The sequence below is a fragment of the Festucalex cinctus genome, chromosome 8 (assembly GCF_051991245.1).
Source record: "Festucalex cinctus isolate MCC-2025b chromosome 8, RoL_Fcin_1.0, whole genome shotgun sequence".
NCBI lineage: Eukaryota > Metazoa > Chordata > Actinopteri > Syngnathiformes > Syngnathidae > Festucalex > Festucalex cinctus.
The window spans coordinates 660786-684835 of record NC_135418.1 but is presented as its reverse complement, the minus strand read 5'-3'; the positions used below and the strand labels follow the sequence as shown (position 1 = coordinate 684835).

The window sequence follows — 24050 nt, the reverse complement described above, 5'->3', positions numbered from 1 at the left end:
GTCTATTTAAATAATTGATTCAATATATGAAAATATAGAAGAAATTTTTGTTGTTGTTTTTTTAGCACGTTTGAAGATACCGTAAAAATTTGTGGTGTTTTAAGATTAACGTCTACAAGCAACAAATGTCACTATAAGTTTTCAATATTTAAATGAATCGTATGTTTTGATAGCCACTGCTGTTGCAGGCAAAACTTGTGTTTCAATCAAATATTTTGCAAATATATCGAGTTGCGTATGCGTAAAGTCATGCTACACCTCCACAAAACATGGTGCGACCAAATCCTGTGCTGTGCGAGCAACTAAAAATGTTACTCATACCAGTGCTAGTAGTAGAAAAGTTAGTGTAGTGGCCCTGCAAGTTGACATGGTTTTGAGAATCAAATATCCCCCCCTTATTTTTTGAGGGGTCTTCGGTTGGTCGCGAAGCTGGTCTAAAATTTTTCTCATAGTGGTCTAAAAAGGTCTAAAAAAGGTCTAAAATTTCACTGAGTGATTCCTGCAAGAACCCTGGTAGTGTTTGCCTGCAACAACAGTCATTAATTTCATATAACTTACCTCATGTGAACATTATTTTGTTTAGCTCAGTAAAAGTCAGTACTATTTTTTTTTTCTTCACCTGCTCCTCGGCCAATGTTCCCCTGACCTTTTCATCTGTATCGTTTAATTTGGCACCTTCCGCTGGCCCTCCTTTACCACCATCATTCTCCTCCTCATTCTCATTTTGTTTTAGAAAATAATCAACAATAGACCGCTTCTTTTTTTTCTTCTTTTTTTTTTTAATTCACTGCCGCTTTTCCATGAGCCCTGCATGGCAAGCTATCACACCACACCCACCTCCACTGCATTTCCGTTACAGGAGGCGTGCGGCGGGAAGGGGGCGGGATCATTTGAACTCTCCAAGCCAAGCTTGCATTCCCCAATGCGTGCAGATCTGTCATAACATTTCACGAGTGGCAAGTCACGTCAACATTGAACCAAATTTCCAATTTAATATGGACCTCCATGGATGAAAAATTTCGACTCACGACCGGCTCGTGACCCTAATATAGTGGAGGTGCAATTGCACTTTATTCTAGGACAGTAAAAAAATCAAAATTAAAAAAAATTAAAAAACACGTTCCCCGAGGTCAAACCCCCTTGATGGAGCCTCGCGCCCCCCTGGGAGGGCCCGCCCCACTATTTGAGAAGCACTGCTTTAAGCAAATACTTATTGAATTGAATATGATTATGTGGGGGTTTGTATTATTCATTTTATCAATTCAACTTCACCGCAATTTGTGCATTAATGGGGGGCTGATTCTACTTCAAGTCTGGCGAACTCTAGTAGCTAAATTAGGAATGAGTTTATCTACGGTTGTCCTGGGGTCCATTTCACAAAGCATGTTCAACAAACACCCAAACTAACCCTGAACAGCGAGTTGACATACACTGGGAGAGGAAACTCTGCGTTTTCGGTTCCAGGACAGCCGATCTGAGGTAGTTTTATCAACGCAGCGTAGTTTCACCCGGCGTTACCACTACACTACAAAGACCACATCAGTGGAGCCCCGAATCGTCGAGTCACCATGGCAACGGGGAAGCAGAGTGCGGCAGAGTGCCTCTGCTTACATGTTTTTTACCCCTCTCAACTGAACTCTATTCAGAGTTCAGAAAGGTGCTTTCACACCAAAAAGCCCAGGAACTTTGAGTTCATGGTAGAGTCAGTTCCGGGTCCGAAGAACTTGTGAGCGGCCCACGAGTTTGCGTTCACACGGCATGAAAGCAGGCAGGGTAGTTTATTCAAATGAGACTGATGACGTATGTCAGGGGAGGAAAAAAAACAGCACTACCCCGCCTGTCCAGCAAGTGGCGGTACCGGTAAAACTGAATGACAAACAACCAGTGTGACGTTGAAAAACGCGACCTTTGACCCTCCATCGCCATTTGTTATGATACAAGGCATATCATCTTTTTGTTTTCCTTGTCATGTTGTACAGAGTTGTGTTTGCAGCAATTAGAACTTCACGGGAAAGGTTGATGAGAACCATTGGGACCCGCCGTATTACCACATCAAGATGAGAAATGGGCAGGACTTGCTCACTTGGAAAGACAGTCAAACCTGCAAGCACGAAGACGTGCACTGGTAAGGTTTAAACACACATTTATACGAAATTTATTTCACATCGGAATTAAGCTGTAACATGTAACGGAGCTCCCCTTGCAAGGTGGAGAACACGAAAAAAAAATGAAGTTACAGAGTGTATTAGTGCCTTAAACACATCGTATGACTGGCACGTTCAGTTGCACGTCTACTTGCGTGTGTCCCCGCGCGTCGGTCGTTTGTGGATATTTTGTCGTACTTTCTGCCATGAAAAGGGCAATCGCTGGAAACTGGTGTTTCCTGCCTAGTTCTCGTGCAATTCACGGCAAAATAGGGCTTGATGGCGAGTTGCTGTTCACGCTACATGTACGCTGCGTATTTCATAATACCGTTGGACCTGGATGTATTGTTAGTCTGTCCGCATGTTTTTTTTGTTTTTTTGTTTTTTTCTGTTAAACACATGATTGACCGATCCAAAGTGTTGAAATGGCTTGCTTTCTTTGACGATGCACGAATGTTAGAACAAAGGTGCCGGGATTTTGGGAAAAGTGCTGATTTTGGAAGTGTCAGATTGCCGCCTCAAGCCAGTGGTTTATCATAGGGCCATAAATTGGTGCATATTCCGCTATTTTAAGGTATTCTGTCATGTAAATCACAAGGCTGTTGGACAAAAGTAATTAATGTAGATATTAACATTTATTAATTTGTTGTGTTTCTGTTTCAGATTTGCCACTTCTACCAATCTGGGTGTGTTCCGCGCAGGGAGTGGAAGAACATCAGAACCTCTGAATGGTGGGACGCTGTAATTATGTTTGCATTACTGTTTGTCAAAAATAAAAACATTAAAAAGAATTCATTGAGCATAAGTTTTTATTCGTGTGGAAAAAAAACCCAGAACCACAAAAGTGATATGAAAACAAAAGCATTTATTACTTATGCATTTGGCTTATTTGTGTCCACAAGTCTGTTTAGGACTGCCAGGAAGCCCATTTGGAACTCTCTGTCGTGCCTTTGTTCAACCAGCTCATGTGCCACGTGTTGATCTTCCTTGCGCTCCTCGCTTCTGAGGTCAACTTCCTCCTTGTGCTGCTCGCGTCTGAGTTCAAGGTCCTCCTTGTGCAACTGCATTTCTTCTAAGAACATTGCACTCGTGGACTCCCCCTTCTTTTCATCAAATTGGTGCAGGTATTCCAAAAATAGGTGGTCTCGGTCCCGTGTCCGCTAACCTATAGGGATGTAAATGTACAATGAGTGACAGTAAATACTTTTGATGAGCTTCCAGTTACATGACTTTGAACTTATTCGAACTTGACAAAGGGGCAGGAAACTCTGTTCGAGTGGCGCAGTTTCTGCTTGTGGACGGACCATCCTCGCTTGTACCTTCCTAACGCATCGACTTAAACGGTTTCAACAGATTCGTGCAATGAGTAACCCCGGGTTTTCACCGGATGCGGTTGCGGTGCGGTTGCGGTGCGGTTGCGGTGCGGTGCGTCTTGACTGCGTGCTCCGGACGGGTCAATTTTTTTGCCAATCCACACCGGCTCCGCACAGCTGCGGTCCGGCAGCTCCGTCGCCGCCCACTTCCCAACGTGTCTCGCGGGACCGCGCGCGCGCGATCATGTGGCATTTCACAACGACAAACATACAGAAAGTCTGTGCTCAACAGAGAAGCAGAAAGAGAGGTGGACTTCTTTTGATTTAACCTTTTCTTCTTCTTCTGCTATGAGATTCCATGCAGCATCCTTTTTTTGTTGTCCTTGTAAAGTATATTAATAACGAGAGTCGGGTCAGTGCAGGTCCACTCTTTATTTCTGTCTTCCGCGTCCGGCTGCCGCTCAGTACGGCAAGCGAGACGGGCACAACAAGCAATCGCGAACATCAAACTCACAATACATTACAGTCCTTATAAAAAGGATGTGCCGTGTCATATATTATATTGTGGTTTTCCACCTCCAATATAAACCTCTCCTCGTCCATGTTCGCTGGTGTCTAAACCGTGAATGAGCACATGGCCCGGCGACGCCCACGTCACGTTTTGCTGAAAAACTTGCGAAATAGGAGCTGGCGAGTGTTTTATTCTGAAAGGTAACCGGAAATTTATTTTGAAACTGCCTCGGTCTTCCTGTCCCGCTCGATGTGTTTTGTGCTAGCTTGCCATTTGCCGGAGGCCTACCGCTGCGGCGTCCGGCAAAAATAGAAAATAGGTCTATCCTTGCGGAAGGCTTGCGGCACGCCGCAGGCCTTCCGCAGTCGACACGCAACGCACCCGCAAGCGGTGTAAACTGCACCATTCGAATGAATGGAATCTAATTGCTTGCGTCGCCGGACCGCACCGCAACCGCACCGCAACCGCACCGCAACCGCAACCGGTGAAAACCCGGGGTAAGAGTACAGTACAATGATTTAGGTAGGGGTAAAACACGGCACTCACGTTAATGTACTTTCATTTTTCATAGTTACAGAACAGAATATGCCACACTACATTGCCAAATATGGCGGCATGCACTTGAAGCTTTTTTAGGCAATACACACTAGTAAAATTGCAGGAATGTAACTTTTTTTTTCCCTTTCTCAATGCACCATTATGAGTGAAATGAAAATTGTATATGTGAGTATGAGGATTTATTATTGTGTATGCCTATGAATTTCATGTACATACGTTAATGACAAATGCACACATGTGTTAAGGTGCAATTGTTTACACAAGCAGGATTACACATTTTCTTTTAGTACATTCCAGTAAAAGAAAATGTGTAGTAAATTAATACATTCCAGTAATGTACTTTTTTTTTTCTTTTTTTTTTTTTTTTTTTTAATGAAATGAGTCAGTAGATATAAAGAATGGGTAGGACTAGACAAGTTTTTAACTTCTTTCTACTCCTTTGAACATGTAAACTATTATGAATGATTGCAATAAGTTTCTTCTTTCTTTTAAAATGTTAACTGCTACTCATTTGTTTATAATGTCCAATAAACAAACAAACACACTGCCTTATTCAACGAAGCAAAATTAATTGTGAGTGGGGTGTTGCTTTAAAAGTTTTAAATGAAGCTTTTGACGTTATATAAAATGAAATGAAACATACCAGGACTGTTCAGGGAGGCATCATAACGTAAAGGAGAGCACAGAGAAGGTCCAGCTGTAAGTCACAGTACATAACATTATTTTTCTTACGTTTCAGTTTCCCTAGAACTGTTTATGAGTTGTTGTTGTTTTTTTTGTTTTTTTGTTTTTTTTATGAGTTGTTAGGTGATGAGGCTAACAAGTTAAAACGTTTTAGTTACGTTGAATGCAGAGCTTTGTATTAAGGAAAAAAAACAAAAAACAAAAAACGAAGTGGTTGTTTTGCTTTTAACAGTGAATAGTATGCCTAGCTTCCACACGTCCTTTTCACGAAGCTTTTCAATTTCGTCACTGAAAGCAGGGCTATTTCGGCGTTAGCTGCCTACAATACTTTTCGTTTACTAGGTTAATTGATTTAGGAATGATTTCACATTACATGGGCTCGGAGTTGCCCTGGATGCGTGACTTTGCCAAGCTTAATCTAACATGCTACGCTAACAGTTTAATGCTAGCGCGGTGTAAAAGCCACGTTGCGACCAAGCATCGACCTAAATAAATATATATACAAAGATGTGCATGAGGCAATTCTGTCTTACCTTCGTGTGTTAGCAAGGCTGTTGGCAATGAATCCTCGCACACTGCCGTGTCCTTGCACATTGCTTCCAGCATGGTGATTGCAGAGTCCTCCTTTGTACTATTGGTGGTACAACCCATCCGGTGGCCGAGAATGTCGTCCAGTCTTTCATACATTTATTAATTTTGCGGTCATTTCCACTGTGGTTGTTGTGGTCCTTGGGTTTCCTTTAGTCCTGTTGGAGTTTCTTTAGTTTTTCCCTCACCTGCTTTTGTGTGTGTAATGTTAACTCTGCTAGCTTCGCGGTTATTATCGTTTCTTGTTGGACTTTCGAAGTGCCGTTGGGTCTCCTCGTCCCATGTTTGCTCAGGAGAGCCTGTACTTCCTCGTCCGTCCACCTCTCGGTTTTTTAATCCTTCCATTGCCGAAATGTTTGAAGAAAAAGTCGTAGCGCCCGATAGAGTATAGTAAAGAAGAAATGGCGGCTTTACCGCGGGAAAAAAAAAAAATCATCTAACCAAAACGACACACCTCCTCATCCAGTCAACCAATCATAACACACTAGACAACACGCCCCCACCTTGTGTCGTTCAGGGTACACCCAAATACCCTCCTCATGCCTAGGAACTTAGGTAGTACCGTTCCGACCCCCCCAGACCCGGAACTGGTTTTGTGTGTGAACGCAAACTTTGGACAAACTCCCCCGGAACATATGGAAGTTCCATCATAAGTTCCTGCGGTGTGAAAGCGCCTAATGTGATCATATGGCAAATTTGAACATGTGTTTAGAAAAAAAATGTGCAACACCGCAGCGGCTCCCCGTAGAGGCGGCGTGGGAGAACGTTGGTGCTCTGGTGTCAGAACAATGCGTAATATAAATGTAGTCCTTTGGAATCACAATAATATTACAGGGGAAACCTGTTGAATGGTAGCCCATTAATTCATTTCATTTACGTGCAATCCTGCGGGAGAGAAGCACACGACTTAAGATGAAATATAAAAACATTATTCAAACGGTTATAAGAAAAAAGCAGAGTGCAACAAAGTATATGCTGTGATGAGCGTATGACTATGACGCCAGTAATGTTGCAAATGTAAGGATGGATTAAGTTGTGTATGTAGATGATGGACTGTGATGTGAAACAGTACCGCTCAAAAAGAACTGTCTGGAAATGCCAGCACATCTATGCACCGTCTGATAACAATCTCGCAACGAATATTTAATTCTCTGCGCAATAATGTGGCACCTTCATCAATAGGGTCATTGTCAAAAGGATATGCCATGTTTGTGACAAAAGTGGACTTTATGCTCTTCTAGACCAGGGGTGTCAAACATACGGCCTGCGGGCTGGATCCGGCCCGTGAGACGACTATGTAAAGTAAAAAAATAAATTGTAATGTTGGACCAATTAATCAGCCAGCCACAATCAACTATATAAAGATGTAATTTCACAAGCAGTCCTCAGATGATTAATGTAACTTGTACACGGAATCGCCATGGAAGTCATTATTTTACACACAACTTAAAGGCATGGTTTGTTTAAAAAAAAAAAACGTTTTTTTTTTGTTTTTTGTTTTTGTTTTTTTGTTTTTGTTTTTTTAAATCATAGACCAACATAAACGTGTTAAATACGACACAAAATTCAATTACTGGTAGCACAAATACGTATGACAGGGATTAAAGTCCTTATAACTTCATTAACTGTCCCCCACAATGCATTCTATATATATGCAAAACAGGTAGATTTAACACGTCCGGAGTGTTGCCGAGTTTCATTTGCATTTGTGTTATTTTTTTTAAACAATAGATTACAGTTGAGCTGGCCCAAAAATCTGCGTATAATTGACTGCAATTGTTTTTATTATTTTTTATTTTATTTTATTTTACCGTCAGCCCACTTAGTAATATATTTTCCTCCATGCAGCCCCTGAGCTAATATGAGTTTGACACCCCTGCTCTAGACTAGAGGCGTATTTACGCAAAGACTTGTCGCAGCGGACTTTATGAATGAGGAAATGAAATGTTGTGTGTGTCTGAAAGGAGGCGGGGACAGTGAAAAGCTCGAGGTTCATTGTGAAAAACTTGCTAACGACCAGGTTAGGTTCTTGGACAATGTTACTACGGTAATTGGCCGAGAGCTTAAATGACCTTTTGATGAAACAGGCTAGAAGTTACCTCTTTTGAGGAGTTCAAGTATCTTGGGGTGTGAGTGAGGGAAGAATGCAGCAGGAGATCGGCAGCCGGATCGGCGCATCCTTGCAGGCATGCGGATTCTTTATTGGTCTCTTGTGGCAAAGAAGGAACTGAGCCGAAAGGCAAAGCTCTGTATTTACCGGATAATTATGTGCCTACTCTCACCTACGGTTACGAGCTGTGCGTCATGACAGAAAGAACAACATCACGGATAAAGGTGGCTGAAATGAGTTTCCTCCCCATGGTGTCAGGGCTCTCCGCTTAATGATAGGGTGAGAAGCCTGATGCTGCGTTCCCACCAAAAGCGAGGGATGGCGATTCGGCGGCGCGTTTGCATTGTAGTCAATGGAGTTCACGCGCAACTGAACGAAAGTGCGTGGGGCGGTGCGGAGGACGCGTTTCGCGCATTGGGACGCGGTGCGCAGCAGTAAAAATCCGCACATTCGCGACGAAAATCTGCACATTCGCATATTCGTCGAAGTTCAAAATATTGAACTTTTTTTGTGTTTCGCCTTGCGGTAGCCAATCGGCTTAGAGTACAGGCCAACGTCACACACAGCGTCCTCTCTATTGTCACCCCAAACGCAACAACACGGCCAGCCGTGACAAATTGATGATCAATAAAGTGCTGGTAAGTCTGTTTACTTGCTTTTGAACTGTACTGAGTTAGCAGCAGTTTTTTTTATTAATGCCATAGTTCTTTTTAGCACAAATGTCGGCCACCCGATTGCCACTAAAACAGCGAAAGTGCTATCACGTACCTCAAAAAAGGAGAAAATAGTGCCATGGCTGTTTAGTCCCAGGAAACAAGTGACGCTGCTCACTTTTTGTTGACTCGCAAAAGTTCCTTGTTCACCAAGGGACACACCTCCTCCGCTCCGGTGCGCACGAAAGCGCAAATGAGCAGCAAGCGTTCCAGTAAGCCTTTTCGGATTTGTTGAGAACGTAGCAGAAGGTTGCAGCACAATCTGAGACGAGCCCATGCCTACGAGAAATTTTGCAGTTGTTTACCCATCCGGATCCATGATCAAAATTCTGTCCTCCTGAAGCCTCACTGGCATTCATCCCACAAAATATTCACACGAACATTTAAACCCTCACCTTAAATTCCCTCCATGACATAGTGCCATCCAGACCAGTCCTCAGTCTTTAGGGGGGCACATGAAATGTATTGGGGCAGTTCTTATTTCCCGACAAACAACTGCATATGCCTGCACACACGCAACTCAAATCCACCAATGCAACTTCTACACATTCTTTGAGAGAAATACTTTCTTATTAATCATGCCTGGCTTCAGACAGGACCACTCAGAATTCAATTTACAATGTTGCCTTTTTTTTGACACAATATAAAAATCATTCAATCCAATTTACATGCTTTCAACCACTTCACAGTCCTTTATTTAACCTTCAAACTGTAAAATATCTTTGAGTGTCTTGAAAAGTTCTAAGTCTGTGTAAATGAATTAATAACAATATAACGTTCAGTATTCAGGATTCAGGAGGAGCAGTGTGGTTTTCGTCCTGGCCGTGCATCAGTGGACCAGCTCTACACCCTCAGCAGGATCCTCGAGGGTGCGTGGGAGTTCGCTCAACCAGTCCACATGTGTTTTGTGGATTTGGAGAAGGCGTTCGACCGTGTCCCTCTGGGATTCCTGTGGGGGGGTGCTTCGGGAGTACGGGTTAACGGGCCCCCTGATACGGGCTATTCGGGCCCTGTACGACCGTTGCCAGAGTTTGGTCCGCATTGCCGGTAGTAAGTCAGATTCGTTTCCGGTGAGGGTTGGACTCCATCAAGTTGCCCTTTGTCACCGATTCTGTTCATAACTTTATGGACCGGTCGATCTATGTTCCAACTCTCACCTATGGTCACGAGCTGTGGGTCGAAAGAACAAGATCCCGGATACAAGCGGCCGAAATGAGTTTCCTCCGCAGGGTGTCCGGGCTCTCCCTTAGAGACAGGGTGAGAAGCTCGGTCATCCGGGAGGGACTCAGAGTCGAGCCGTTGCTCCTCCGCGTTGAGAGGAGCCAGCTGAGGTGGCTCGGGTATCTGGTTCAGATGCCTCCTGGGCGCCACCATGGGGAGGTGTTCTAGGCATGTTCCACCGGCGGGAGGCCCCGGGGGCGACCCAGGACACGCTGGAGAGACTATGTCTCTCGGCTGGCCTGGGAACGTCTTGGGATCCCGCCGGAGGAGCTGGTTGAAGTGGCTGGGGAGAGGGAAGTCTGGGTTTCCCTCCTAAAGCTGCTGCCCCCGCGACCCAACCTCAGATAAGATGATGGAAGAAGATGGATGGATGGATGGATAGATGGATGGATGGATGGATGGATGGATGGATGGATGGACAATTTTCAGTATTTTCAGCCTCATGGAATATTAATGTCTTAAAGAGCTTAAACATTGCAAGTATCTCATTGTAATTTCGGGAAAAGGCCTGATAGTCACTGATTTGATTGTTGTTGTTTTCATTTTTGTCTTAAGTAAAAAGGAAAAAACATTGGAACAATCAAGACACTTGGCAAAGCACAGATATCCAAGCTGTACAGAATGGCAGCCAAGTTTTCATAAAGGAGCTCCGTAGTAGAACATTTCCAAGGTAAGCACACTCTTAACGGAGTGTTATTCAAACTGTAAATTCTTGCACATTTGAGATAGGTAGTTAAACCACTCTCTGGGGCACAGGCGCCAAACTCATTTTATGTGGCCTGTGAAAAGTTATCATTATTGTTCCTTGACTTCTCTTAATAACTGCCGTATTTTCACGACCACAAGGCGCACCATATTAAAAGTAACGGGTGCTATTTCTGTATTTAACACACCAAGGCACACCACACTATGCTTGCTCAAAACATATGGTAGCATGCTTTCACGCTAAAACATACGCTAGCATACATACGATGCTAGCGTATGTTTTTAAAAATGCTGTGCCGCAAACCTGAGTTTGGTTGTACTTTATTTTAAGTATTTAACAATGTTAACAGTTAGTTTGGTTGTACTTGAAGTATTTAACAATGTACTTGACTAACTTTTGATTAAGCCTCATCCACAAATCACTCAAAGCTCTCATCCTCTGTATCTAAAACGAACAGCTGGGCTAGTTCTGCTTCAAATACACCAGGTTCCCTCTCGTCATTGCAGTATTGTCAAGAGTCAGTCTCGTTCCCGTGCGGCTCCCGAGAAATGATGCGAAAGCTCGATTAGTGCATGCAAACACATTTATCCCAAGCAGCATGCACAATCCATTCACAAATTGTGGCGTAACTCGCTTTAGCAGTTCCATAAAGCGAAAGCAGTGAGCACCAACACATCCAACTGTATCTTATATACAGGAAACCTGGCCCTGCTTGAAGTATGGCAGGGATGAGAAAGAGAAAGAATCACGTCATCTTTTAGTTGAGTCTTTCGGGTTCTCATGCCTGCCAGTCCTCAACCAGGGCCGGATTTCCTGTATATAAGCAACATGTTAGCAAAAATGCTCCCACACAGACAGAAGTTGCACAATAATCTTTACAGATTTTGAAACTTGGTGGACACAAAAGGCGCACCTTACTATTAGGCGCATCGTCGATTTATGAGAAAATGTAAGACTTTTAAGTGTGCCTTATAGTCGTGAAACTACAGTAGTTATTAGGGGTGAGAATTCTGAACTGCCTCACGATTTGATTCAATACTGATTTTTGGCTCTGCGATTCAATTCAGAATCGATTTTCGATTCAAAATGATTTTCGGTTCAAAATTATTTGATTGGCAATGATTTCTGCTTCAATCCATAGACACGCAAAAAAATTGTCATACTTTACTCCTATCTTTGCAAGACAGAATGATAAATGGAGAATTGTAAGGAAAGTGCCTTTTCCCACAAAAACCACACTGCTACTCTATGTAGCTAACTATACATTTGTATAGCTTTTATAGTTATATTCTGCCCTCCCTGAGCAGAGTGAGTTTTGCAGAAAGCAAACAGCCCCTCAGAAAGAGTCCAATGTTGCTGGGTTCAAGCCATTTATTACACTCCAGTTGAGGTTAACTGAAAAACTAAAATATACAAAACACACTTTGTTTAGCTTGTTTCCCGATAGTAGCTAGCTCAAGGCTAATACTAGGGGTGCACCGATCACAATTTTCCGACCGATAACCGATCCCCGATCTTTTAAAAAGTCTGACCTGCCAATCTCGATTTTTGCCGATTCCGTTTTTTGTTTTTTTTTGTTTTGTTTTTTAAAATAAGCAGCCACCTTCAGTGTTCCAATCTTGTGATATTGAAAAAATGGAATATCTGTGAAATAATGCGAACAGTTTGTTTTAACTGCACAGTAAATATTTATCTCAATTAAAAATAAAAGGCAATTAATTAATCATCTCAGCAGAAGAGGATACTTTTTCAGATCTCTCAAGAGAGAGATGAGATCGGTGGAAAAGATCAGTTTATTTTTAAGGAATCGGCCAATCTCTGATCCTGCAAAATTAAGGAAATTGGGGCCGATACATCGGCCGGACGATCGATCGGTGAACCCCTAGGTAGTACACAATGGAATGCTAATTAGCGTACTACTCACGGCACTTTTAACACTCAAAAGAACGGCTATTCATACAAAACGCTGCAGGAATATATACCATGGAGGTAAATATGGTGCAAAAGTAACTTGTTTAAAAACAAAAAAAATAAAAAATGGAGAAAAAAGTATAGATGAGGATCAGCAACTCCAAATCTGAGACCATGGTCCTCAGTCGGAAAAGGGTGGAGTGCCCTCTCCGGGTCGGGGATGAGATCCTGCCCCAAGTGGAGGAGTTCAAGTATCTTGGGGTCTTGTTCACGAATGAGGGTAGGATGGAGCGAGAGATTGACAGGCGGATCGGTGCAGCGTCTGCAGTGATGCGGACTCTGTATCGGTCCGTCATGGTGAAGAAAGAGCTGAGCCAAAAGACGAAGCTCTCGATTTACCGGTCGATCCACGTTCCAACCCTCGCCTATGGTCACGAGCTGTGGGTCGTGATCGTAAGAACAAGATCCTAGATACAAGCGGCCGAAATAAGTTCCCTCCGCAGGGTGTCCGGGCCCTCCCTTAGAGAAAGGATGAGAAGTTCGGTCATCCGGGAGGGACTCGGAGTCTAGCCGCTGCTCCTCTGTGTTGAGAGGAGCCAGCTGAGGTGGCTCGGGCATCTTGTTCGGATGCCTCCTGGACGCCTCCCTGGGGAGGTGTTCCGGGCATGTCCCACCGGTGGGAGGTCCCGGGGACGACCCAGGACACGCTGGAGAGACTACGTCTCTCGGATGGCTTGGGAATGCCTTGGGATCCCGCAGGAGGAGCTGGTTGAAGTGGCTAGGGAGAGGGAAGTCTGGGTTTCCCTCCTACGGTAGAAGATGGATGGATGGAGATATATATATATATATATATATATATATATATATATATATATATATATATATATATATATATATATATATATATATATATATATATATATATATGTGTGTATATATGTGTATGTGTGTGTAAAGGATGCAACAGTTCTCGGTCTTGGACCGGACTGTTCGGTCCGCCCTGTATGGGACAATACGACCTTATGGACCGCGGGATTTCGGTCCGCAACAAATTTTGTATTTATTGACGCTAACATGCCACTGTGTGCGCGCGTGCAATCCAAGGCAGCCAGACCGGCTGGAGAAAAGGTCTCACCCCGAGCTAATGTTGCGGTTACGCCCCCTCGTTCACACAGAAGTGGAAAAACAAGCGCGAGCAAAGTTTGAAGAAGTGCTGTGGAATAATTTCGGCTTCCTTATCGTATACGACGAGGGAGTGAAAACGGCAAACAGAAATTTATTGTCTGTAAACGTAGCTTGTAACATGTCCCATACGTGAACCCATTTTGAACGGGACCTTTGCCACACCGAGCGCGGCAGCGCGCCTCAACACCGGAAAGCGGACACGCACCATGCCCTGTCAATAGCAACCATCGGCCCCCCAGCCGATAAAATGCATCAGAACACACACGTTAAGCGCGCCGTCGGTCGGACTGGCTCGAAGAACCCAGTGCCCCATCATCGCCATCCAATCCACGACTCCCGTGAATCCGCGCTGGCCAAAAACAGCCAAAAGGCCGAGAACAAAACAGAACAAAAGACACATCCTCCCTCCCCGGTGTTGTCAGAGTAGTTACCCCTGAAAAAAAATTGTATCACCTTTTATTATTCAGTTATTTTCACTTTGTTAAAATAAACCTAAAATTAAAGACAATTTGTGCTTTCAAGTTCTGAAACCATAATATTTCATTGTTTTACTCACGGTATTTGTGTGCTGTAGCTATTTGCTTTAAAAGGCAGCAACTTGTTAAAAAATTTTTTATTTCAGTTATTTATTGTAGTTAAAAATAAACATATTCAAAGAATGTTAATGTGATTTTATTTAAAGTCTATAAGAATAACTGTAAAACCATAAAACCGCATTTTTTTCCCAGACTATAATCGTACACCAAAATCTACACCACGAACTAAAGAAATAATTAACACAGAACATGCACTTTAAACACTATTTCAAAGCATGCTGCGAGCGTCTTCAGACTCCCAGCGACGCTTGCTACACCATTAAGGCCTCAGTATGCTTCTGCGACGGGCTCGCACGGGGGGGTTACGGCGTTGCTCCGCTCGTGCGTTTGCCTTCCGACTTGTGCGCAATACACATCTGTGTCTGCTGGAGTTTCACACCAAGTCCCGCTGTCGCTATGGCTGGGCCGCCACAGAGTGGCGATTCCTCTGCATTTTATGATGGATTCAGGAAGTTCAATTTAATTCAGAAACACGAAACAAAGCCGGGGGGAGAGTAAGTTCATCACCGTGGCAATTAATTATTGCCAATTTGCACCGGTGTCGGCCGTAAACTCGCCAAAACACAACAGCCGTGCGCTTAGCGAACAGTTTTTTGTTGTTGTTATTGTTGTTTTCCGCCTCTCGTCCCAGGCACATATCCACATGCACAGCCGTGGTCTCCGAGCAGGGAAGTCGATTTGCGCCGCCAGTTGCCTTCACGGAAACTATCTGGGCGGGGGGCGGGGAGAGAGAGAGAGAAAAAAAAGAAAAAATGCCATCGAACGGACCAATCAGAAGCGAGCTACGCCCCGCCATCTACGGCGTCCAAGGATTGGCGACGTGTGCACGTCCGCCGGCCACGAGCGACGCGGCACTTAATCGACGCGAGAGCAAACGTGGAGGCATAAATTAGGCTTTAAGGCGGCATCCATAGTTACGGAGAGCGTCATATCCTTCTAGCGGCGGGACAGCCAGTCATCTTGCTGCAGTGCAGGTAAAGGCTTTTCGGGTTTCATGATGACGACCGGCGTTAGCTTCCTAAGGAATCGCTACCTAGTCTTTATTGATCCAAAGCAAGCTTTCTGGTACTTAAAACGGACCATGGAATTACAAATGGTTGGAAATTGCTATGTTCATGACTGTGTTTTTTTTATTTCAAATGGGAGCTTCGTTTAACCTGAGGATATTCTGTTGGCATTTCGTAAGCAGCTAGCCGACGCCCGCCCCAAAGTCCTTCGATGCACATTCCGACTGACTTTCCGACTTCAGATGTCGGATTGGGGTATCGAGACTTGGGAGGCAAATGTTGACCGTACCGCAAATCCCCTCAAAGTAAAGGTAGAAGTCTGCAATTAAAGTACATCTTGTCTGTTTCATTTGAAATCCAGTGTGGGGGTGTTAAAAACATGAATGAAGAGATGACTAAAAAGATTCCTCAGCTACTTCGAGCATGAGTTGAGCTCGTTCACACATCATGTAGACCACATGTGTCAAGATCCGGTCCTCGAGGGCCAGAGTCCTGCATGTTTTCAAGGTTTCTCTACTCCAACACACCTCATTCAATGATCAGGATAATTATCAGGCTCCTGCAATGCTTGCTGATGAGCTTATGAATCAGCTGTGTTGAAAGTGGGAAACCTCCAAAACCTGCAGGACTGCTGCCCTCAAGGACTGCAGTTTGACACCTATGATGTAAATATTGGAATAATACACGAGATAATAATTACTGTATCCATATTAGATATTAATTATGACACATGTTTAAAGTAATGGAATATGCCTTGAATTGCACTTTGAGGTTTTCATTATTGTCTTCATTTATTTCCGAAAACACATTTGCCCATTAAATAAAAAAAAAAATAAAAAAAATAAAAAACATTCAACTCATACTGTCAAATACAGCCGTTTAGATTTTAGAAAAAACTTTAAGCCATTAATACCTTTTTATTTTACAGATAGACAATATATAAAATAAGAATGTTTCTGCCTCATATTGCACGTTATGTTCCTCTCCTAAATAGGGCTGGATTCAAAATATCAATATTTCGATTTCGTATCGATACGCCTTTTCATATCCCAATATCGATACATAAAACCACGTAGGCCTATCGATATATCGAAATAAGAATTGGTGGGAGGCTTGCAAAGTGTGGTTTCTCCAAGTGACTGTCGTGCTCAAGCTTCTAAATGCATGCGCTTCAGTTGCATTCTATTATATAGCGGCATCTAATGGCAGAGGTGGGAGTAAGTCTCAAGTCTTTGCCCTCAAGTCCCGAGTCAAGTCCCAAGTCAAGACTGACAAGTCTCAAGCGATTCACAAGTCCTACACTTTGAGTTTCAAGTCCTTTCGTGTCATTTTAACATCATCAATTATATTTTTTCGGGTGACCATAAAAGTAGGAGTCAGGAAGTGAAGTGAACACAAACTGGTGCACCAGATCACCAGGTTTACAATATATTACCAGTGAGTTTACAGTCTCATTAACTATGCAGCTAGCAACAATAATTAGCCGATAAACTGATATTAGCTTACTTATTTTGTGCAACTTCTGATGTTGAAAGAAGTTTGAAGTTGTTGCCTCGCCATCAGAAATCTTGGACACACTGCAATTAATTTTTTGTTGACCACCTCATAGTTATTGTACCCAAACAACTAGTGGTGCAACAGATCACAAAAGTCACGGCTCAGATTGTTTTTCGGATCAGCAAAAACATAAAATGAAATCAAATAAATGGAGCTTTGTCTTCATTTATTTCATAAAATGCTTTTGCCCATTACATTTTAGAAAATATAGATCAACTCAAATGTCTAATATGGCCGTTAGGATTTAGGAACACAACTTTAAGTGCAATATAAGGCAAGACACATAATTATTTTATACATGGACCATGTGACCATGGTGAACTTTTACACACTGCCTCTTTAAAGTTGTATGAAAGTATTGGCAATTTACTATTCTTGTAATTTCTAGTTCCTAATCATGAAACAACCACAAGAGGACGGCCAAGCTTAAACACAATTAAATGCACTTAGTAACTTTCCAGGTGCAGATAGAACCAGAATCAAATGCTATTTGTGGTATTATTAAGGGTGTCAAAAATAAACGTCCATGTCACAATTACCCAATAGAAATGCACTGTATTGTAATACTGCAGTAAAGCATGAGCGTCACATTAAAATGCGCATCCGAGAACTTGACAAAATAAAAGCATTCAGCTTCGTTCAAAGGAGTCACTATAACACAATTTAGCTGTAATAAATTCAATATTAATGCATATATTTGTGGGACTGGCTGGGACTGGTTGTTTTTTGCCATTTTAAAAATGTGGAGAAGTTTGCAAGTTAATTCATGTTAAAATTTACATAGCTCTTAATATGAAAATAACACAATGACCAAGTCTGGTTCCTATGCAGTAAAGTTGTGTCATTTTACAATGTGCATCCGTGTTGAACTTGACAAAATAAAAGCATTGAATGTTGTGCAAAGGAGTCATTGTAACACAATTTAGCAGTAGTAAATTAAATAACAATGCATGTATTTGTGGGGACTTGGCTGAAGTTTTTGTATGTATTTATTTATTTATTTATTTACTTATTTGCAATTTTAAAAATCTGCAGAATTTCACAAGTTACTTCATTTTAAAAATTAGTCAGCTCTTGAGCTGTAACCATTGTCTTACTAACACCATCATGTCATGTAGTGACAGAAAAATGACCAACACAAATCAATGCTACACTCGGTTTTTTTTTTACAGTACAGCATTTTGGATTTTAAACAATTTTATGAATTGTTATGAAATTACCGTACCAGTGACTAAAAACAACGCAACCATGTTTCTATTAGGTTTACATTTCTTCTCACTTTTAGGTTAACAAGAATATGAAAAATTAGAAAAAAAATTTTTTTATTGTACATTTTATTGTAACCATATTTAGGTTAACATAACTTCCCAGTTTCATGTTAACACGAGTATGAAAAATGTGAAATATATTGTACATTTCATTGTAAGTTAATTATTGAAGTCATGATTAATTACGATTAAAAATTTTAATTGACTGACATCTCTCTCTCTCTCTCTATATATATATATATATATATAGAAAAAAATAAAGAGAAAAGAAAAGAAAGATAAATAAAAGTGAAATCCAGCACCGACCAAACACTTCCTGCCTTCCCCATGATTACAAAATCAAAGTCTTACGCCAACCCCGGAAGCCTCTAAATTCCAGCAAATTTAGCGAGATCTCAAGAGACCAGAGGAAAAACTAAAGAGAGGAAGGAGGGAAGGATCGATAAGGCAGAGTGAGATCCATAGAAGCCAGTACATCCAATCCATCAAAGTGAAATCCAGCACCAACAAAACCCCTCCTGCGTGGTTACAAAACCAGAGTCTTATGCCAACCCCAGAAACCTCAAACTTCCAATAAATTGAGATCTCAAGTGACCAGAGGAAAAACTAAAGAGAGGAAGGAGGGAAGGATAGATAAAGCAAAGTGAGATCCACAGACCCAGCACCCACTGATTCAAGGGGCTGTGGGAGGGAGAGGCTACTTCTGTTGAGTTTCAGTAGATGCTGGTGCGACGGATCTGGCATGCATAAGGACCACCACCAAAGAAAGAAGCCGTCAACCGCGGTACAGCAAAGCGAGCACCGCCCCCCCCGAAATCCCCCAGGCCGCGGCAGCACCAAGGCCACCCCCCCGGAAACCGGCACCGGGTAGCAGCGCAGAGAGGGAAAACGTGCCCACCCCACCTCCAGCCGTGCGAGAGTCGCCCAGCGGCGGGAGGGGGGAAGCGGAGGAGGAAGCACCAGGGGAAAAGGCGGAACACCAGAACACCGAGCCCGGTGGGGAGAGGCCCCGGTCGTCACGCCAGCGTACTAGTGACACCTAACCCTGTTACTGAGTCCGCCAGCTCGCCGACTGGCGAGCTCTACCCTTACACCGTGAATGTGGCCCCCACCCAGTGTATATACAAGTGTGTGTGTGTGGTGCATTAAAATTGGGAGCAGGTGAGTCGGAGCAGAGGGAAAAAATTTCCCCTACTCCGACACACCCGCATCCTCCCAAAAAAATGAATATGTATATGTGTGGTGCATTAAAAAAGGAAATGGAGGGACAAAGTGGTGGGGCAGGGACACAGATCGGGGGGACCACAGCGCTGCCAGGCACTGCAGTCCATCCCCTCTGATGGCTCCCCGCCCCAACTCACCCCTCCCCTTGGACATGAAGTGCATTAAAATTGGAGGGGAGTTGAAGGGTGAAGACGGTGTTTCCACCCTTCCCCACCCCACCAAGAAATGTGTTGTGTGCCCTATGTGTATATTTACAAAGTGTATAGTGCAAAACTAGTGAAGTGATTAAGAGGAGCGACCAGCGGGGCCTCACCCAACCCGGCGGGTGTAGGTGGCACGCCCGCCCCCCAGCACCCCCCCCCCCCCCACCCGCCCCCACCCCACCCATCTGGCACCACAATAGGCGGGCCGCCAGCGCAGCAGGGCTACTGGACAGCCCACCGGCCACCGGAGCCCGCCCGGGGCGCCAGGAGTTCTACCGGGGAGGGGCAGGCCTCAAACCCCCGCCCGGCCCCCGGAGCCCGACGCCCGGGCCGGGGAGGGAGCCCCAGGCCCAGGGAGAGGGAGGGGGAGGGGGCGGGGGGCAGACAGGGAAGGGGGGGGGGGGGAGCGGGGGGAAGACGACAAGAAGGCGAAAGGGCGGCTGCAGGGCAGGAGGGGGGGGGGGGGGGGCGACAAGGGAAAAGGGACCGGGAGGCAGAGGAGGATGGGCGGGAGGAGGCGAGGAGGGAGAGGCGATGGGGGGGAGGAAGGGTGAGGGGAGAGGGAGCCACGGGGCACACCAGAGGCCCACCCGCCCTGAACCGCGCCGCCGGGCACGGAGCAGCGGACCGCGCCGGGACGGCACCGCCCCGGGCACCAGGGAAAGCACCCCAACACCGCACCCCACAGGGGGCCCAGGGAGCGGCCAAGACGCAACCGCTACCGAGCAGACAACGGGGGGGGCAGAACCACCCCCGCCCGACCACGGGGGACGGCGTCAAGAAAATTGACTAATTAGCATGCAGTAACACCAAGTGTTGATGCTTAGTGCCCACTAGAAATAAATCTTAAGGAGTTAGCGAGTAAAGTGTCGTGTAGTGTGGTATGCTTGAGCCCACTAGCAGCAACTAGGTTCCTGACTATATAAAAATAAAAACAATCATACAAAATACCAAATACAGAAGCAGCGAAAACAGAAGTTGTAACGATGTGGTGGCTCTCGTTAACAGGCAGAATCTTGGCAGGATTAAGTTGCCAAATTAAGATTAAAATACTCTATGTACATAGACCATATTTGTTTAAATCTTGATACTTGATTTTTATTTAAGGCAGAGATTTTTTCCATTGAGATATAATTTATTAGTAAGTTTAACCAGTGGTCGATATTCAGAGATTGTTTATTTTTCCAATTGACAAGGATTATTTTTTTAGCAATAGTAAGGGCTATAAATATAGATTGGGATTGTTTACATGGTAGCTCAGTTATTGTTAAGTCACCTAGTAAACACAATCTTGGAGATAAAGGAAGCCTACAGTTTAATATATCAGCGAGCTTTTCCAAGATTTTAGTCCAGAAATGCATCACTGGAGTACATGACCATAAAGCATGAAGATAAGTATCGGCAGTGTTTTGTGAGCACTGGAGACAAATGTCGGAGTCAGAGAGTCCCATTTTTTTCATCATATATTGTGTAATATATGTTCTATGAAGTATCTTATATTGGATAAGTTGCAAATTTGTCTGTTTGGTCATTTTAAATACATTTTCACAGATTTGGGTCCAAAAGTCTGGTTCCGGAACTATAGACAAGTCTTTTTCCCATTTTAAAGTCGGTAAATACGTTTTATTTGTGTATAAAAATAACATATATTTTTGATATTTTCTTTATTGTTTTTGGGGAAAGCTTTATAATATCTTTAGCTAAGACAGGCAGTTGGAGTGTATCCTGAAGTGTTGGGATTTGTTTCTTAACCATACTTTTAACTTGCAGATAATGTAAGAAATTTCCTTTTTTTATTTCATATTTCTGGACCAAGTTTGTATACGATATAAACTTATTATCTGAGAAAAGATGATGAAGGTGTGTAATTCCTTTCTGCTCCCATAAGCTTAAATGGAACGACTGATTATTAAGTTGAAAGTCGGGGTTATGCCAAATGGGAGAGAGCCCACAGGGCGCCAATTGGGAATTTGTAATTTCTAATGCCTTCCACCAGGCAGTCAGGGTGGCGGCTATCATTGGGTTTTTAAAACAATTATGTCGTTTTATTGATTTTGTAATAAAGAGTAAATCTAACAGTCTAAGATTATTACAATCCTTCTGCTCCAATTCCAACCAACAGTTAGTATCTCTGTTGGGTTGTGTCCATAGCACAAGATATTGTAGTTGATTAGCTATATAATAGTACATAAAGTTTGGTGCCTCTAAACCTCCTTTAGATTTACTTTCCTGAAGAGTAGATAGACTAATTTTGGCTTTTTTTTTATTCCAATAGAATTTTATGATAGCAGAGTCCAGCGATTGGAACCAGTTAGACGTAGGTTTAAATGGAATCATTGAAAATAAATAATTAATCTTTGGTAAAACTTTCATTTTTATAGTAGCTATCCGTCCTATTAAAGAGATCGGAAGATTATTCCAGCGCTCCAGATCACTACGGATACTATCCAATAATGGTAAAAAATTTAAATTAGTTAATTCAGTTAACTTTGGTGAAATTTTAACACCTAAGTATTTTAAATTACCTGTAGGAAAGGAGTAGTGTGGATCCTGACTTGTAGGATTCCATGAATTTTCTGTAATAGGTAATAATGTTGATTTTGTCCAGTTAATAGAGTAATCTGATAAGTGAGAGAATTTAGTTATTAAGTTAAATGCTTCCCCTAGCGAGATAGCGGGTTCTTCTAAATAGAGTAGTATATCATCGGCATATAGATTAATTTTATGTTCTATTGTCCCGGAGTGGATCTTTGAATTATTCTCAGATCAAATTATAATTATAGTATTCAAATTATAAGATGAAGTTATTAAATAAGTTTTATTTGATGAACAAAAGACAGGGATGTGTCATAAGTCATATCGAATATGGATAGAGTAAAATGTCGTGTATATTACTGTGTACATGATGTGTGAATGAGCTCAGCTGATTCTCATTCTCATCTCTTCATTCACATTCTCTAAACACCACCACACTGGATTTCAAATGAAACGGACAAGATGCGCTTTAGTTGCAGACGTTCCACCGTTATTTTGAGGGGGATTTACCTGCCTACGAGTTTTACAAGACTTAAGTGCTGCTATGCTAATATCGAATATCATCGCGTTAAACCAAGATCCCGTTTGAAACAAAACAAACAACTCATTCATTAACAACGATTTCCAGCCAGTTGTAATTCCGACGTTCGTTTTATGTAACAGATCTTGCTCTGTAGAGCACTTTTGCGAGTCTACTATCACTGCTGTTAGCTCGGTACAGTTCAACAGCAAGTAAATAGACTCACCAGTACTTGGAAATGTTTTTTTTTTTTTTCACCTTTCGGTCCCGATTCCACGCCACCCCACGCATTTTCGTTCCAAGTCCATTGCTGATATTTCAAACGCGCCGCCGAAACGCTACACAACAACATGGCGTATTGGGGGGAAAAAAAAAAAAAAAAAAGTCTTGTGTGAGAGCGACCGAACGGAACACAGACGGGCTGAACCGAAACTGTTGAACCGATCGGCTTGAACGGTTTTCAAAAACGTCCCAGGCCTAATATATATATATATATATATATATATACATATCACGTATTAACGCAGATTAATCGCACTATTTTTTCGACCACACTTGAGCCTTGAACGTAACGGCGGATGGTTACATAGAAGGCATAGGTCAGTGATTAGGTCAATGCACAGCATTTCCTACGCCTGTTGTTCCAAAATGAGCGGGGTGACTTCAGTTGGTGTGCTCGGTGGTAAATTTCGCTTTAGAAAACAGCCCGACGGGATTTAAAAAAATAATAATAATTTCCGTTTAATTAATAATTGCTTAATTGCACCCAATTGATATGATGCTGTGATGTTTTGAGCAATACACGCATGCATGCAATTGCGTACATGCATTTAATCAATGTTTGCAAATGACATTCAGATAATAAAATGCGTTAATGTCAAAATATTACGGTATTTGGTATTTATTTTATATTACACAAATACGCAAGTAATTTAGCTGATTAATCGTGATTAATCAAAATTAAAAAGTGTGATTAATCAGATTAAAAATTGTAATCGTTTGACAGCATATATATATATATATATATATATATATATATATATATATATATATATTAAAGGTGTCAATCGATTAAAATTTTTAATCGTAATTAATCGCATGACTTCAATAATTACCTGGCTATTAATCGCACATTAATCAAATTTTTTATACTTCAATTTATAAATTATAAATTTACAATAAAATGTAAAAAATGTTTCCCCCTAATTTAAATATGGTTTTATTTTTTAGTCATTGATACAGTAATTTCATAACAATTCAATAAAAAAATAGTAAAAAAAAATAAAATAAAATATGTACTGTACTGTAAAACCAAACCAAAGTGTGACTGACTTGTTTTGGTCATTTTCTGTCACTACAAATTGTCATAATTGCATTTGAAAGACAATAGTGACAGCTCAGTGCATTTTTCTTTTCATATTAGGAGATGCCTAATTTTTAACATGAATTAACTTGTGAAATTCTGCACATTTTTAAAACTGTAAAATACAACACAG

General features: G+C 42.4%; 1 protein-coding gene and 1 long non-coding RNA gene across 14 annotated transcripts in view; one reads left to right on the top strand and one right to left on the bottom strand.

Annotated features, from left to right (window-relative positions):
- phf2 (PHD finger protein 2) overlaps positions 1-24050 on the top strand; it is a 628982-nt gene that overhangs the window by 85635 nt on the left and 519297 nt on the right. For 9 of the 13 annotated variants that reach the window (XR_013284755.1, XM_077530645.1, XM_077530642.1 and 6 more), the window contains one exon: positions 10398-10512. The exons of the other annotated variants lie outside the window; for them this stretch is intronic. Coding sequence is in view for 7 of the 9 variants with exons in the window: in XM_077530645.1 (XP_077386771.1) it covers positions 10398-10512 (115 nt within the window). In the remaining 2 variants the exon portion in view is untranslated. The remainder of the gene's footprint in view (positions 1-10397; positions 10513-24050) is intronic. 13 annotated transcript variants of the gene reach the window in all.
- On the bottom strand, positions 2993-5953 carry LOC144024400 (uncharacterized). Its single transcript, XR_013284757.1, has 3 exons — positions 5744-5953; positions 5170-5223; positions 2993-3309 (listed from the first exon to the last, which is right to left on the bottom strand). It is a non-coding gene; the product is annotated as an uncharacterized LOC144024400 (long non-coding RNA).